General features: G+C 34.5%; 2 protein-coding genes across 5 annotated transcripts; one reads left to right on the plus strand and one right to left on the minus strand.

The window, feature by feature from the left end:
* Positions 1-710: 710 nt before the first annotated feature.
* On the minus strand, positions 711-9259 carry LOC113502432 (nitrilase and fragile histidine triad fusion protein NitFhit). 4 transcript variants are annotated; one of them, XM_026883996.1, is made up of 12 exons: positions 9121-9259; positions 8581-8760; positions 7595-7753; positions 7052-7247; positions 6358-6490; positions 5519-5737; positions 4705-4899; positions 4155-4269; positions 3233-3310; positions 2770-2855; positions 2216-2312; positions 711-1344 (listed from the first exon to the last, which is right to left on the minus strand). In XM_026883996.1, the coding sequence occupies exons 1-12, from the start codon at positions 9127-9129 to the stop codon at positions 1276-1278; spliced, it is 1536 nt and encodes a 511-aa protein (XP_026739797.1). In that variant the 5' UTR covers positions 9130-9259; the 3' UTR covers positions 711-1275. The 4 variants fall into 4 exon arrangements, with proteins under 4 accessions (XP_026739797.1, XP_026739800.1, XP_026739798.1 ...); XM_026883999.1 differs by having other exon boundaries at positions 2212-2312; XM_026883997.1 differs by lacking the exon at positions 9121-9259 and adding an exon at positions 9084-9102.
* A 442-nt stretch (positions 9260-9701) lies between these two features.
* LOC113502479 (protein SGT1 homolog) lies at positions 9702-15502 on the plus strand. Its single transcript, XM_026884063.1, has 6 exons — positions 9702-9868; positions 11920-12033; positions 12555-12756; positions 13336-13421; positions 13588-13692; positions 14464-15502. The coding sequence occupies exons 1-6, from the start codon at positions 9836-9838 to the stop codon at positions 14566-14568; spliced, it is 645 nt and encodes a 214-aa protein (XP_026739864.1). The 5' UTR covers positions 9702-9835; the 3' UTR covers positions 14569-15502.
* Positions 15503-16517: the final 1015 nt, after the last annotated feature.

The following is a 16517-nucleotide window of genomic DNA, read 5'->3' on the forward strand; positions in this document are numbered from 1 at the left end:
AGTCATCATCCCTATTCTAATTTGTATCTACGTATATAATATTGTTATGTATTTATTTTGGGGTAATAATACCGTTCAAGTACGAATCTACGTCCCTACACTGAAGGTTGCGAAAAAGCTAAAGAAAAACAAATCGATTGTGTTCGCGATAAATTTATTTTCACCTAAGACATTTATGACCGTTCCGACAATGTAGCCACGATTATTTCGTAAGTGGCAACCGAAATAAATCATCTGCGGATATGACAACTGTAACTCTCTGGTTTATCAGATAAACGCGGACAACATCACATACATTGTTCTGAACCCAAAGTAAGTTGCTAAAGCACTTGTGTTATGGAATTCAGATACAACGAAGGTACCACAAACACCCAGACCCGAGGCAATGTAGAAATGTGAATTTTTACGTTGACCCGACCGGGGATCGAACCCGGGACCTCAGAGCTTCAAACCGGTGCGTACGCCACTCGACCACGGAGGTCGTCGATTAGATATAGCTGTTGACAGACGGTCAGACTACAAAGCACCAATAGGGTTCCGTTTTGACCTTTTGAAACCCTAAAAACGCGTCTAAATTCTAATGACTTTCCCACTACAGACATACATACATACATTACTTTACTTACTCATCAACAAACACCTTTATTATATGTAAAAACTCCTTTTTGAAAGTCGGTTAATAAAACAAACATAAAAACAATAAATATATCTTATTTTACATAAATTTATATTATAATTACATCATACTTAATTAGCTTTAGTTAATTTTATTTACACTTATCTAGACAGATTTTGACTGGGATTTTAACCGACAGAAAAAAGGTGTATTCGATAATGATCTTTATTATAATAACTGTCGTGAGTCGGAAAGAACGATCGCCCGACTAGTTTCGGTATCACGAATGTACTCGATCGTAAGCCGCGTTAGATCATTAATAACGAAGTCTGATTGGTCTGAAACTAGTCGGGCGTCAGATATTCAAGCGTATTTATCGAAATCGCACGACTAGTTTCTGTGCGTGACTAATTTTTGCGTTAGCTCATTATTAAAAATTCTGATTGGTCAGAAACTAGTAGCGCGATGGTTTATTCACAAGTAATTAACGAAATCGCCTGACTAGTTTCAGAGTCGAGAGCAGACTTATTCGCCTGCCACCCGTTCAAGGACTCCGGTTGGGTCCGAAACTATTCATACGATTCCAACAAATACGCATAAATAAACCATAGTTAAACAATTACGACCATGGAACATAAGACTTATAGGTGGAAGTGCTTCTATACTGCCGCAGCCGATCCAGTGTCTCCAAACTTTTCCGCTGTTCGATTCCCGTCAATGTATGTCATCTGTCAAATATAATTATAATAAAAATACCAGCCTATATACGTCCCACTACTGGGCATAGGCCTCTTTCTATATAGGCAAGGTTTGAGCATTGATCACCACGCTAGCTCATTGCGGGCGATTTCAGATTCTAATATTTGTAATCCAGGTTTCCTCACGATGTTTTTCTTCACCGTTTGTCAGTGGCGTCTTAGAATAATTAAAAAAGTACCATATAACTGAAAAATTCACATTGGTTAGCCTGCATTGGGATCGAACCTGCACCGCGTACATACGTATCTGTCACTTTTTAAAACAATGCTAAAACTAGGAGACAATGATTTCATCTCCTAACCACGTAAGCGACCCCTAGACGATCTATATTAAAGATTGTGCAAAAATTGTGTATTAAAATTAAATAATTTTCTTTAATCAAATCTAACTTCAGCTACTTGCAAAAGTCCTATCAAAATCGGACCAGCCATTTCAGAGGTTAGCCGGTTAAACAGACAGAAAGATAAAAGTTTAAAAAAAAATGGTGTATGTATCATAAAAAACTTGTAGTAGGTTATTTCAATATTACAAACAGACGCTCCGATTTTATCTTCTATATAAAATTCTCGTGTCTCTGTATACGAAACTGAACTCGGAAACGGCTCGACCGATTTATATGAAATTTTGCGTAAATACAGTATTTTTTATCCCTTTTAGAATTTTTTCGTTGGATATTTTTCTGCTTATGCCAAAACTACGTTTTCTCGGTCATTTAGTATATTATCTATGGATAAGAGTATTGTATAATATTTTGTACGTCTAGGGCCCGTCTACGCTTATTCTGAATGCCACTTCCCCCTACTTTGCTATATTCCATGTATTGCACTATCTTTCACTTTCATTATTCATTTTTTCTAATTCCGTTCTTAGATATTGTGCTTCTGCCTCCATATCTTCACGGGTGCGGGCTGGCTTCGCTGGGTGACCGGGTTTGAACCTTGAGGTGATAGAAATAAGGTTGATATTAGGTTATAATATTTTGTTGAGTTGTGTAATACGATTATAAACCTTATGTGGTTGAGGATAAGGTTGTTTTTTTTTATAAGTATGTTGCTAATATTCATTAAATGCAAGAATTAAACATTCACATTTCATTATCATTTGTGTTTTAAATACAAAAAAAAAGTTACTGGCTTTGAAGCTTAAGGTATAAGGTTAATTTTAAATAAAAATATATGCATATACCCAAATATTAGTATAAATAAAGTTTATTATAAAGTCATTAAGATAAGGTAGTTTTTTAATTCGTGGATCGCAATAAAACTAATTCAAAATATTGTTAATCAATAACGTTTTCGAAAAATGTTTTCGCTCTAAGAAATCAGGCGACTAAATGGATTTTTTATAACTTCAATCTTTTTCGGATTTAAAACAAAATAAACAAAAATACTTACTGATCGTGCTTAGCTAACTCCAAATATATTAAATCATTTTCAATAAAATCTCCTTTCTTTCGCGGCATTATATGGCAATGTAAGTGCTGAAAAAAAAAACAAAAAAAATGTACAAAAAAGCTCGTCAATTTACTAAATTTGTTTTTCGTAAATGAAGATTTCTTGTTATTTGCAATTTATTTAAATTGGAACATAGCTGTTATAGAAAGCTATCATCATTGGCCTAGCCTTTTCCCAACTATGTTAGATTCGGTTTCCAGTCTAACTAGATTCAGCTAAGTACCAGTGTTTTACAAGGAGCGACTGCCTATCTGACCTCCTCAACCCAGTTACAGACAACACGATACCCCTTACTTGGACTGGTTGTCAGACTCTCAAGCTTCTGACTACCTGTAACGACTGTCAAAGATGTAGGAATAACAACCGGGACCCACAATTTAACATGTCTTTCGGATAATTATACCTTAACAGTTTGTCCGGCGTTTCTTCCATCTTGCATGGTGACTGTACACGAGTCTGCACTGTGGACTTTTTCCATTAACTGAAAAGAAATAAAGAAAATTCAAAAGCTGTCTGTGTTGTTAGGATAATAATGTAAATGCCCATATGTTTGGAAAAAGATTCGCTTAGAAAAAACAATATACACCGTGATTTTTTAGTCGTCTTACAAAAGCAGCCATGATAAAAAAAGTAGGTATTTATGAGATTTGAATAAATTTAAAATGCAATTTTTATTCAATATTATGATGCAATTCGTAGTTTTTTAGAAACAGAGCTCTGTTGCGAGCGCGGTCCGAGCCTTGTAACAATTTTTAAGAGTATTTTCAGATTTCTCTTGTTTAATTTTTCTTCGTACTTATTATCTTAGTTGATAAAAAAAAATCGCGTCTAGGGGTATTTTACGTCGGATACATGAACTGGGCTACTTTTGTAAGACGACTAAAAAATCACCGTGTATACATTAGATTCTGTGCAGTTTCACATAAATTTCGCAATCGCATTCACAAAGACACTACAGATAGAATACTTGTGGATCATAGAAATATGTTTTTTGAGAAAAAAAAATGGAATTAGTGGCCAGACAGATTTCAAAAAAATAATAGATATGTATTTTTCTTTCATCAAGTAAACAAAAACTGAAGCTGATACAGTGAATAAAAATCTCGTGTGACGTCACTTACCAGTACGCTTTTTACTAGCAAGTGATGTTGGTAGCCCCGACAAATCCAAGAATTGCAATTGTATATGTGCAATAAATTATAAATAAATGAAAATAAAATCACTTAATCAACAAAAAAATTTGGAAATCTAAGGAAATTTAAGTTAAGCCAGAAAACCGTTGCAATGGTTTGACTCAGCTAATATTATTACAACACTTTACTAACCGCTTGTACGATTCGTATAGATTTGTAGAAGTCTTGAGCCTCCTCCTCCGTCAAGTCCTTGTTCCGCTCCGCCATGCGGATAGGAGCCACCAGGACATGGCCAGGGATCACACACCTAAACAAATATAGTAGGTATATTAATGAAAAAAATGTTTGTAACCTCGGCCAAGAGGAAGAGGCAAAGTAGTTTGAAAATTAAAACAAAAATTCATATAAAAAAAAAACAGTAAGGGAAACATCATATAAATGCGAAAGTATTTCAGACTGTCCGTCTGTCTCGCTTTCACGCCATAAACTCTAAACCGATTATTATGAAATTTGATACACAGATAGTCTAGAGCCTGAGGAAGGACAAAGACTCTTTCCAGTCAAAGTTAATATGAAATATATTTTTTGGAACAAACTACGTTTTTAAAATGTAACTTTAATACAGTTCACTTAAAATAATGAATATAATATATCCACAAAGGGTTTTTACGGGCAACAGCTCGTAAAGTATACAGAAAAATCAAACTCTATTAACCAACAAATAAGTTCCATTTCACCTTACCTTAAATTTACAAACGCATAAGTCAGATCAGACTTATAGAAAACACAGGTCTCTGGCACTTTGACATGTCCAAACGTGTATCCTGGCTCGTTGGAGGAGGGCGGCGGGGCGGACGCTGAGGCGGGCGGATTGGAGTTGTGGGCGGGGAGTAACTCCTTACGAAGACTTAAAGTGTAGAGGGAGTAGACTTCGCGTCTGAAAGAGAGAGAAAGAGGACAAAATAGTAGTAATTATATGATTAAATGGGTAAAAACAAGTAAAAAATCTATTTCGTCTCTCAGTTAGATAATTAAAAGGTACAAGACAGGGAATTTCGCTTTTTCCTGAACAAAAAAAAAACTGAAATATTTTGTAATAAGGATATCTTCAACATCAGGCTAGCCTTTTCCCAACTATGTTGGGGTCGGCTTCCAGTCTAAATAGATGCAGCTAAGTACCAGTGCTTTACAAGAAGCAACTGCCTATCTGACCTCCTCAACCCAGTTACCTGAGCAACACAATACTTGATGCTTGTAAAATACTGGTACTTGCTGTATCGAGTTAGCCGAGTGGTTGAGGTCACCAAACCAAAACCACTGTGCGCGATCCCCGGATCGATCCCCGCGTAGGATAAGACAAGACATTTGTGTGATCCACGAATGCTTGTTCTGAGTCTGGGTGTCTTTGTGCATGTGATTTGTATGTTTATAAAACCCCTCGCGACACTCCTTACTACGGGAGTCGCTTCTTTTTTAAACAAAACAATTTTGTAAAATATTCCAGATGCAAATTTCACTTTACTACGATTTTATTATCACTTTATGTAAATACTAACCTTCTATGTCTGAAAACAGGCATATTAGTTCTAACTTCTTTGAGTTTCTGTTGCGATATCTCCACGATCTTATAGCAGGGGCTGACCTCCTCGCAGTCGGCCAGGACTGTGCCCCAGGGGTCCACGCAGAGGGCATGGCCGTAGGACCTGCGTTTCTCATTGTGGGTCCCAGATTGGGCCGCAGCTATGACGTAACATTGGTTTTCTATGGCGCGAGCTCTGAATGAAAATAAGTTGAAAAAAAATCTTAAAATAATGTTTGATTTTCGAAATCTGGAGCGAAAAATAAATGTCTCATTAGCAACACATAGGTTTAAGTATTTAATTTCTTCTGTAAAATGGTATTTTTTTTGCTTTGACTATAATTGTCATGTAATTGACGCTTAGCTTTATTATTTTTTTAAATAAATAAAAATTATGTTTCATTGTGAAATTTGGAGGCAAAAATTAAATTTTGCAATAGCTTTTCAAAGGCATGATGATGATAATGAAAAAGGAAAAAAATGTGACTTCTCATGACCCCGATTTTGAAAATCTCGGTATTTCATTAAGCCTGCCTATTTTTGGGATACTTTTGCCTTCATTTTTACTAAATAAAGCCAAAGCAAAATGTTCTTTTAGATTTTAGATATTTTTATTTTATTTTATTGGGACAACAAACATTCAATATATGGATAATTAACTAAGGATTTCACATTACTACTTAATAAACAAAATTTACTAGATACCATAAAAAAAATACAAATTAAACTACATTTTCATGAAAATTACACCACCTTAAATAAAATCTATCACCAGTTCAATAGAAACTTTATCACCGCAGTATCGAACCCCCTTACCTGAGTAATATATGCCAATGCGCCTTGCCGGTGGGTTGCGTGAACGCTGACGGGTACGTTAAGATCTCTGCCTTCAATATACTGAGAGCAGTGCTGAGTTCGGGAAACCGAAGATCATAGCAGATTGATAAACCTGATAACGGAATTTGAGTTTTAAGATTGAGGAATATGGTTGTAAATTGAATGATTGAATCAATGAAAAGGAATTTCGTTTCAATTTCAAACATTCAAACACAATAATTGAAGACAGGACTTGAAAGATCATCATGGAACACCTGATCCCCATTCCTGCTATATTTAATATTCATTTAAATGATTTTTTTATGATTATGATGTAACTAATTAGTTTTCCAGAAATTGTATTTTACATCGGTATATCTATCTATCTAATAACCACTTGAGCCGCGGAACACTCAATATCAATACAATAAATTTTTACTCGAAATTTGTCAAAATGCTGAAGAGAACAAAAATATTGTCAAATTAGTCCAATTCCCATTCATTTACCGGAAATAACAATTTCAAATAACGCAATTGGGATCCTTGCTTTAACAAGGCGTTGATTTCTGGGCCTGTTATACTTGTTAGGACTTTAGTAATGTAAAACTTTACACGAGACAAGGGAGGCCTATGCCCAGCAGTGGGAGGACAAAGGCTGTGGATGATGATAGTATATAGTCTTTTTCGTCCTTACCAACTCTGCCAACAGGTGTCTCTACGGGCGTGACAATATGGCCGCCGGCGTGTGCTATGTCACTTTCCTTCAACCGCAAATTCTTTTCTGGAATCTCTACATCAAATAAATGGAGTTTTCTGTACGTTTGGACTATTTCCCCTTTATTATCTATTATGACATGTGTGTTGTATGCTTTGGAGGGGTCCGAAGGATCCTGGAACAATATTTTTATTAGTAATTTAAACTTTAAAGTCAGGATCTTGGTCTTTGGCCTGTGGATTTGGACTTTGATATGTATAGAAAACTCATTTGAGCTTGAAATACAATTTCGGACTTGAATTTTGATTTCGAATTAAAACTTAAATCTTAGGAATTTGACTTATGACTTGAACTAGTTAGACTATGTATTTGGACTTCGATAGTCTAGTCATAACTGCAGACTGCGGACAGCGTCATAAACACGCAACTTTCAATCAGGCTTTGGGACTTAACTTCTATGTTTTAGGTCACCTAAGACCTGTTTTAGGAGCCTCACAACTTCGAGCCAAGACAAAAACAAACCTTTTCATGTACTCCACCCATGGACAGCCATACATTATGCTGTGCGGCCAGTTGTTTGTAACAGGCTATAGTGGCGCCACCTATGATTGGCTCGGCGAGACACACCGCGTCTTTCTTGTTGGCACATAAGTAGTCGCACGCTTCGGGGAAGAATAGCATCTGTAATTGTAAATACACAGTGGGTTTGACATAGTGATCTAGAGTGCACCTAGAGTCAATATTGTATTGTTGAAAGTGCTTAGAAAATGGTATGAAATGAAAACTTTTGATTTTGATCTCAATGCTATTGAGTATTGCTTCCATAATGTAGATACAGGTGTTAATTTTAGATACAATGAACAATTATGGACCCTGTAGGGCACAGCATTATGGTAGGAAGATTATCTATTAGTTTTTACACCTTTCATGTTGATGATTCATAGTATTATCTGAGAATGTTTAACTCAAGCTAATCAACTGGTTTCAAACTTAACCAGAGTTCTTAATGGCTAGATAATATCTCGCGGGGACGAACTAGTCCGAATCGCAACCCCCTTGCTAGTTGAGCAATCCTAATAAATACATGAATATAATAAATATAATAGTTTCAACTTTCACACAACACCATCTAGAAATTGCCATCTTAAACTAATCAAAGCTTGTATTATGATATCTAGACAACTGATAAAAATACCTAAACATTTCTAAATACATATTTATTTTAGATGAATTACACCCAGACACAGAACAAAGATCATGCTCACGATCATGCAATGATCATGCTCATGGCAGAAACATTTGTCATGGGTGGGAATCAAACCAACATCCTCTGGTATAGCAGTTAGGATCACAAGCCACTAGACTAAATGAATAACAGTGTCTAAAATATGGATCTCCTGTAATAGAGAGCACAAGTCAAATGTACACTATTTTTTGTTTGTAAATGTGTTTTCGTGTATTCTTTGTTGGAGATCCAATAATAAACAAAATAATTGTAATTATTGTACCTGAACATCTTCTTTTGCTGCATCCTGTATCAGGCTTGCTACAACCTCTAGATTTTTCGCCTTATCCTCGACGGACGTCATCTGACATACAGCTATTCTTTGTCCGTCCGTCATTGTCTTTGATGCTTGTCTCGTGGAATATAATCGTGAAAATGTTGTTATGAGTTTCATGGGCCAATTCTGAGTATGGAAAAATATTAGTATTATTTAATTTTTGTGTTAATTGACTCTATTACATGAAAATGTGTTTAGAAACGTATAATCTTTACATTGTAAAATGATTTTAAACTATATTTTTATAAAAATGAATAAGCAGCAATGTTTTATTACATAAATTTTAAACATAAAACAATACTATAAGGTAACAATCAACATTGCAAAGATAAAAATACAAAAGTAACTATGAACAGAGTCTTATTGACATTGTGATAAGAAGATAACGATACATTATTTAACATATACAAATTGGCAATGAAAAAATATGTATATAAGCAAAATATAACCTCTAAGCAAAATCGAAACTGAATATGTTCAGCTTACCCGCATCATACGAATAAAAAAATAACTGTTGGAAGAGCTTCGGCGGCTGCTATACTTTGTAACTTAAATAAATCATAAGATAGATGTATAAATCCGCTATTTCCGATCTTCCGAAGGTTTTAAAACAACGTAGTTGACATTGACGTATACATTCCGTTTTGTTTCGCAGATTTTTAAATTTTGCGAGGAAAAAGTTTAATTTTAGGAAAAATAAATATAAGTTTCTGTAAGCTAAATAACTTTTATACAATTTTCTGTTCCTTATTTTCAATTTGTATATGAAAATTTGAAGTTTGGTGACTGGAATGCAGGAAAAGTAAAAAAACTTGAGATCCAACAACTCAAATTGCGTAGAATGAATCTTTGCAGTAAGTACGTTCAAAAAGTTCAAAAACTTAAATTCTAAGAAAAAATGTTCTGTTTTCGTCAACTTCCTTTTATGTGAGTTTTAATTTCAAGTTAAAACAAATGAATTGCATCACAGTTTAAATTTAAGATAACTTAGATATAACTATTTAATTTACGATTGATGACGAACATATTTATACAGTTAATATACCACAGTAATTCAGAACTTTTGTTTCAAACGCATCGTTCTGAACGCGTCATCAGTCTAGAAAAATCTGCTGAATCGAGTTCGTTGCTGTTGTTACAAAAATAAATATTTTCACGTATTCTGGGACTACTTTCTTCACCCGGTGTGGTACTTAAAAAGATGACTGAAAACCAAATCATTTCGCCTGCTAATGTAAGTCTTTATTTATTCTCAACTTACCGTCTGTTAACTTTCTATTTTTAAAGATTCTTAGATAAAAGGTATATTTGCGATTCTTTTTATATTTCGGACTCTTGAACGCCAGAAATCCTTTCAAGTTCATTATTTTATATATTAATTACTTATCCATATTGTCCTTTATGATTTTTGTCTAGAAAATTCTTAGAAAACTTTAAAATCCAGCCCATATTTAACAAACTAAACTGTTCAAGTGCATTCCTCACTGCATTCATTACGTAGTTCCTGTTGCTCATCTCCCAACTGTGTATCAGTACTGACTCCACATTACTGACACCACATAAGCTTCAGGCACTATAAGCCAATGATTCTTAACTAAAGATAATCTTCAATAAAATTATGTCATCTCCGTTCACTAATTTTTTTAAGAGTGCCGAAGGTGAAACTAGGTAACCCAAATTGATGAACATCTAGCTAGAATAAAATGATTTGTAATAATTATGAGATTGATGATGAGAGTGTAAGCGATGAGATATTTTTATTTTACAAAATCTTTTCTTGACATTCAAAGACAGAAACAAATCATTCAACGGTTTGAAGTAGATACTATCATGTAGCATTATTTTGTCTCCATTTCCAATCTACTCATGTATGTACTAAGATACATTTATAATATAGATGTTACTAATACCATAGCAACGGTATTGACTAAACTAGAAGAAAGATATTTTTGTATTCTTGATGTCTATCTTTGTCTGCGACGATGAATAACTTTCAATGATGATTTGCTGAACATGTAAAAAATATGTCTTTTAATCATAAGTAAGTTTCTTAAATGACTTTGTGAAAGTATATAAATTCTTTCAAGTATGCTAAACTGTAAAAATTCCAACGGTCCTGGTGAACAAGTAAAACACAGCACTCACTATTAACGAGGATATAATGATATATATTAATACAGTCGATTCAAACAAAATAAAAATTTATAAAAATATATATAGTTTCACATGTAATGAAACCATACCGCGATCTAATTCGATCCCAACGCCATCTATCGAGGCTTGGGTCAAACCATTTTACAATGAATGTTGGACTATATAGTAGGCTTCGCATACAACGTTGAACAAAACTTTCTTTTCACATATTTAAATTTCTTAATTGCATGATAAAATATGAATATACCCAAAATATATTTTCACCAGACTTCAAAAAAGGGGAGGTTCTCATTTCTTTGCTTTTTGTATGTTTGTTAATTCATCACTTCAGACTGGATGAACCAATTTTGTTCAGTCCTTTTTAAGTAACGTGAAATAGCTGTCATTCTGCCCAATAAAATGTCATCAAGGCTGAATAGTTTTTTATTTGAAGATGTTTGTTTATTTTTGTTCTAAAAAATATTACTGTAATAAATAATATATTGTATTCAAATTTTGTAATTTTTTTTAAACATATATAATATGTAGAATAATTCACTGTTTAGTTATTATAGTTCATGAGACAACCTTTTGAAAGACAGACTGCAACAAATTCGAAAGCATCAAAAACTTGGTGGTGATTAATGATAAAATAATATGTTGCTGTTGTCAAATATTATATTTCATTGAAATTTTTTGACGAAGATACTTAAATGATTCAAGGTTTACCTTCATGGGCTGACGCGGCGGTGGGGTCGACTTCGAAGCATAATTTTCTTTATTGATCAATTGAGTCTGTGAAAATTTGTTTCGACATTTCTTCTCAGGGTAGTCAGATAGAAAATGTCGACTCCAACGTTAGCAAAAAAGACATTGCACGGATAGCCGAGTGGTTGAGGTCATCACGCCAAACTCACTGTGAGCGACGTGTAGCGGGTTCGATCCCCGCGTAGGACATGTGTGATCCACAAATGCTTGTTCTGAGTCTGGGTGTCTTTGTGCATGTGTGTTGTATGTTTGCAAACCCCCCGCGACACAAGGAATAAATACATTACTGCGGGAGTCGTTTTTTATAAAAAAAAGACATGTAAAGGTGATAATATATCCTACTTGCAGAATAAATGATTTAATTTCTTTGTTTTATTGTTACAGACAAGACCAAAAATAAAACACGATTGGTATCAAACCGAGGCCCAGGTGGTTATAACAGTACTTATAAAGAATGCACCCAAGGATAAAGTCAAAGTTCACTATGGGGAACGAAGTGTGAGTAATATTTGTAATAGAGAAAAAGTTAAATCGGAATCAAGATTTATTTACTATAGCAGACGACTTTTAAGACTTAATTTTTTCTTGTTTAAATAAGAATTAATTATTCAGGGAACTATGGTAAAAATATTATTTATTGTATAGTTAATGCGAAAGTACGTGTATTTTTTACGTCTGGCTCGAATGGCTGGACAGATTTCGATGAAATTTGATTTTCCTTTTACCCCGATTGCTTTGCAGGAAGGTAATTTGACCCGTAAGTAGCAGCTAGTTATTTAAAAAGTAGTAACTGTGGCAAAAGGCCAGCTACAAATTGAAAATGATCCTATGAGAACATGAAATTGGTATAAAAACTATCCAATATGTTAATCCAGGTTATAAACTATCTGCACCAAATTTAATTCTAATCCGTTAACTGTTTTATGCGTGAAAGAGTAACAAACATCCATCCATATTAGTATCATGAAAATGTCAAAAGAAAAACGATTTTTTTTATTTTTTTTTCAATTTATTTCCAGTTATCCCTATCCAGTGTAATCCCAGACTCAGACTCCGAATACAGTCTAGAATTGGATCTAGCGCATGAGATCGTGCCCTGCATGTGCGCGCATGTCGTCACCCCCTCCAAGATTGAGGTGAAGCTTCGGAAGAAGGAAGGATTGAGGTGGACCCAACTGGACGGAGATAGGAAAGAGGATAGTGTTAAAGCTATACCACAGGGTGAGTTTGTTTGTTTGTTAGGGTCCCGTACCTTCAGGATAGCTGATAGCCGAGTGGTTGAGGTCACCATACCTAACCCACTGAGCGCGACGTGTCGTGGGTTCGATGCCCGCGTAGGACAAGCAAAGACTCCTGCATTAAGGAATTACATCCCTGGGTTGTGTTGGGTCTCACGAACATTCAATTAATGTGCACAAAGATATCCGTTCTCAGGACGGAATCGAACCCTCGACTTCACGCTTAGTACGTTTCGCGTTTTCATCTGAACTACTCTATCCATGCTTTCAATAATACTACTCTCACTGGCTGTATCACAAGATCTGTGATAGTTACACAGCTGAAATTTTCGCAGATAATTAATTACTGTTAACAATATTGCAAAGGTACTAATTGTCACTATAAAAAAAAAAAATAACTCTTGGTTGTGGGTTCTATTCTAATCCCGCCCAGGTTTGTTAAGGTTTGTTAAGCTGTCTAGTTCATGAGTACTATGAAACACAGGCTTTCCTTAGTTTGATACTAGATGGCGTTGTGAAAGTTGTGGAATATTATTACAGTATTTTAATTTTCCATCCACAGCCGTCATTGACGCGTCTGGACCAAAGCAGCCGCCGAAACTATTCAAAAAAGACTGGGATAAAATTGAACAGGATATTAAGAAAATGGTTAGTATTCAATATGTTTTAAAGTGTTAAACAGATCAACTCTTAAGCTTTATGATTTAAGTAAAGATTTTCTCCCCTAACTGTATTCCTTGTGACGGCAAATTAAGTATTGAGTGTTCAACTTATAGAAATAGAACAGCATTATTTAAATGTCTTCTGTTCTTAGGAAGAAGAAGAGAAACCAGAAGGCGACGCGGCTCTAAACGCTCTCTTCCAGAAGATATACGGAGAAGGATCCGATGAAGTCAGAAGAGCTATGAATAAGAGTTTTGTAAGTATTCTAATCTAATTATAACTACTAACTAACTATAGATTAATTACTATTAATCTTCTTTATGTTCAAATCAATTTTGCAGCCTTCAAAATGTTTTTTTTCTATCATAGAATGTTGTTGGCTCGGTGAATAGAGTTTATAGATGTCGCAAATTTGCTTGTAAAGAACTGTCAACGTCGTATTTTCAAATAACTTCAGAATGGATTATTTAACAAGAAAATCTGTTTAGTTCGGCAGACAGATAAAAAAAAATTAGATACGTATTTTTTCTTTTATCTCGTAAACAAAAAAAAAATATATCTCAGGTGACGTCTATCACCAGTACCTACGCTTATTACTAGAAAGTGATATTTACTAGCCCCCATACTTTTCAACATTTTAAGTTCTTTTTTAACGTGATATAGCTGTTGGTACTATAAACTCCATCAAGATGGCTCAGTAGTTTTTATTCAAAATCGTTTATATGTATTTTTTCTAAAAAGAATATTATTATTAACTAGCTGTTGCCCGCGACTTCGTCCCCGTGGTTAGAAGATATAAGTTATGATTTATACCTGCTCTGTTTTTTTCACATTTTCCATTGTATCTTCGCTCCTATTAGTCGCAGCGTGATGGTTTATAGCCTAAAGCCTTCCACGATGAATGGTCTATTCAACACAAAAAGAATTTTTCAATTTGGACCAGTAGTTCCTGAGTTTAGCGCGTTCAAACAAACAAACAAACTCGTCAGCTTTATATATTAGTATAGATAAATACTACATTTTTCAGGTGGAATCAGGAGGCACTGTACTCAGCACAAATTGGAACCAAGTTGGTCAAGACAAAGTCGAGATGAAACCGCCAGATGGCGTTGAATTCAAGAAGTGGGAATAGAATAATGTTATTAAATGGTAGATTTTATATTATTATATCTATATGCGAGCGAGGTGAGCAGGGTTGCGAGATGCGAAAATAAAAAATATAGTAGAAAAATGTATAACAGTTGGATTTTTTTTTGTAGTGTGTCTATACTATTATTATAATTCTAAATACCTTTTCTTAGTCAAATGCTTTTGCTTTCTAAGATAATCTAGTCTTGTAGAGGCATGGAAGACTGCATGGATACCCGAGTGGTTGAGGTCACCACGCTAAACCCACTGAGCGCGGCGTGTCGCGGGTTCGATCCCCGCGTAGGACAAGCATTTGTGTGATCTACGAATGCTTGTCGTGATTCTTTGTGCATGTAATTTGTATGTTTGTGAAACCCTCTGCGATACAAGAAATCAATTCCTCAATGGTTATAATATAAAAGGTAGTTTTTAACATGCCAAGACAGGGAAAATTTTGCTTAAAAGCCAATTTTACAATAAGATTATTTTTGAACACGCCTTGACACTTATCGAGCGCTCAAATGTATAGAAACATAGATGCACGCGTATTTATCGGGATTGAGATAAGAAGCGGCGGGGTTGCGAGTCGAACTTGTAACAATAAATGGTAAGTTTCGACTCGCGACCACTCCGCGTCTGCTCATAATTAAGGACTCCGGTTGGGTCCAAAACTAGTCGGGCGATCCCGATAAATACGCGTGAATAAACCGTTGCATCATTTAATAATGAATCATTCTCGAGATAGTTATATACTTATACAAAAATATGAGGAGGTTATCGTTAAGAGTGCTTTGTATCCGGTAATCTGCATTTTCTATAATTTCTTATAGCCCTGCTTACCCAAATAACTTCCAAATAGCTTAAATATAATTATGTTTGTGTAGAACTGACCAAACTACTACACTGTTGTTTATTTAACAATAAAGATTTTTACAATTTATACGTGTTTTATTTATTTCATACGAATTATTATTTTTATTAGTTTATTTTCTCGTTTCCGTTTATTAAATAAATCTGAGAGAAATAAAAATGATTCGAGGGAAACAGGGAACATTGTTTTGAGGTACAAATGAATTTTTGAGACTAAAAAAAATGGAGGTACGAAAAGTGGATGATTCTTAGACCTACCGAATATGTACACGAAATTTCATAAGAATCGGTCGAGCCGTTTCGGAGGAGTTCAATTTATATAAAAGACAAAGTATGTTTTACAAAATTATTTATTAAAACACTACGACTAGAAAACCACACATTCCAAAATGCAAACTTTCTAATGATAAACAGTGATATCATTATTTAAATTATCTTACTACTACAGGAATAGTACTCTTATAAAATAATAACTTTACCTGTGGTTGTAACTACATTATTTTAAATGGTAACTGACAAAAAATAAATACTTAAAAGGTATAAAAAAAATGTTACCTAAACTTCCGAGTATATGACTAACCGAATAAGAGTGGTGTCACCCACTGTGAACGACGTGTCACCGGTTCGATCCCCATGTAGGTCAAGCATTTATATGATCCACGAATGCTTGTTCTGAGTCTGGGTATCTTTTATGCATTTAACTTGAATTTTTTGGTGATTTGATTAAATATTTTACGGTGGGAGTACTTTTATTAAAAAAACTGACAATTGAAGTCCACAGCTGGACATAGTAATTACGCCACAACACTTTTAACTTAATCAACTAAATAATATCAATAAACAAACAGGTATATGACTAGACAATCGGGATGATGACTGGGTATAAAAAGAAAAAATCTCATTAGTCCCTCAGTTAGATAATTGAAAAGTATGAGACACGTATTTTTTCCTTTTTCAGAAAAACTAGAATTGACAAAGATTACTTTGCTTTAAAGTTTAGGAGAGGGGGCTTGTGACGTAACGATATGGTAAAATTTATACTCAATTGTGACGTCACGCGTAAGTTTCATTCACTGTACATCT

The sequence above is a fragment of the Trichoplusia ni genome, chromosome 17 (genome assembly GCF_003590095.1).
Source record: "Trichoplusia ni isolate ovarian cell line Hi5 chromosome 17, tn1, whole genome shotgun sequence".
Taxonomy (NCBI): Eukaryota; Metazoa; Arthropoda; class Insecta; order Lepidoptera; family Noctuidae; genus Trichoplusia; species Trichoplusia ni.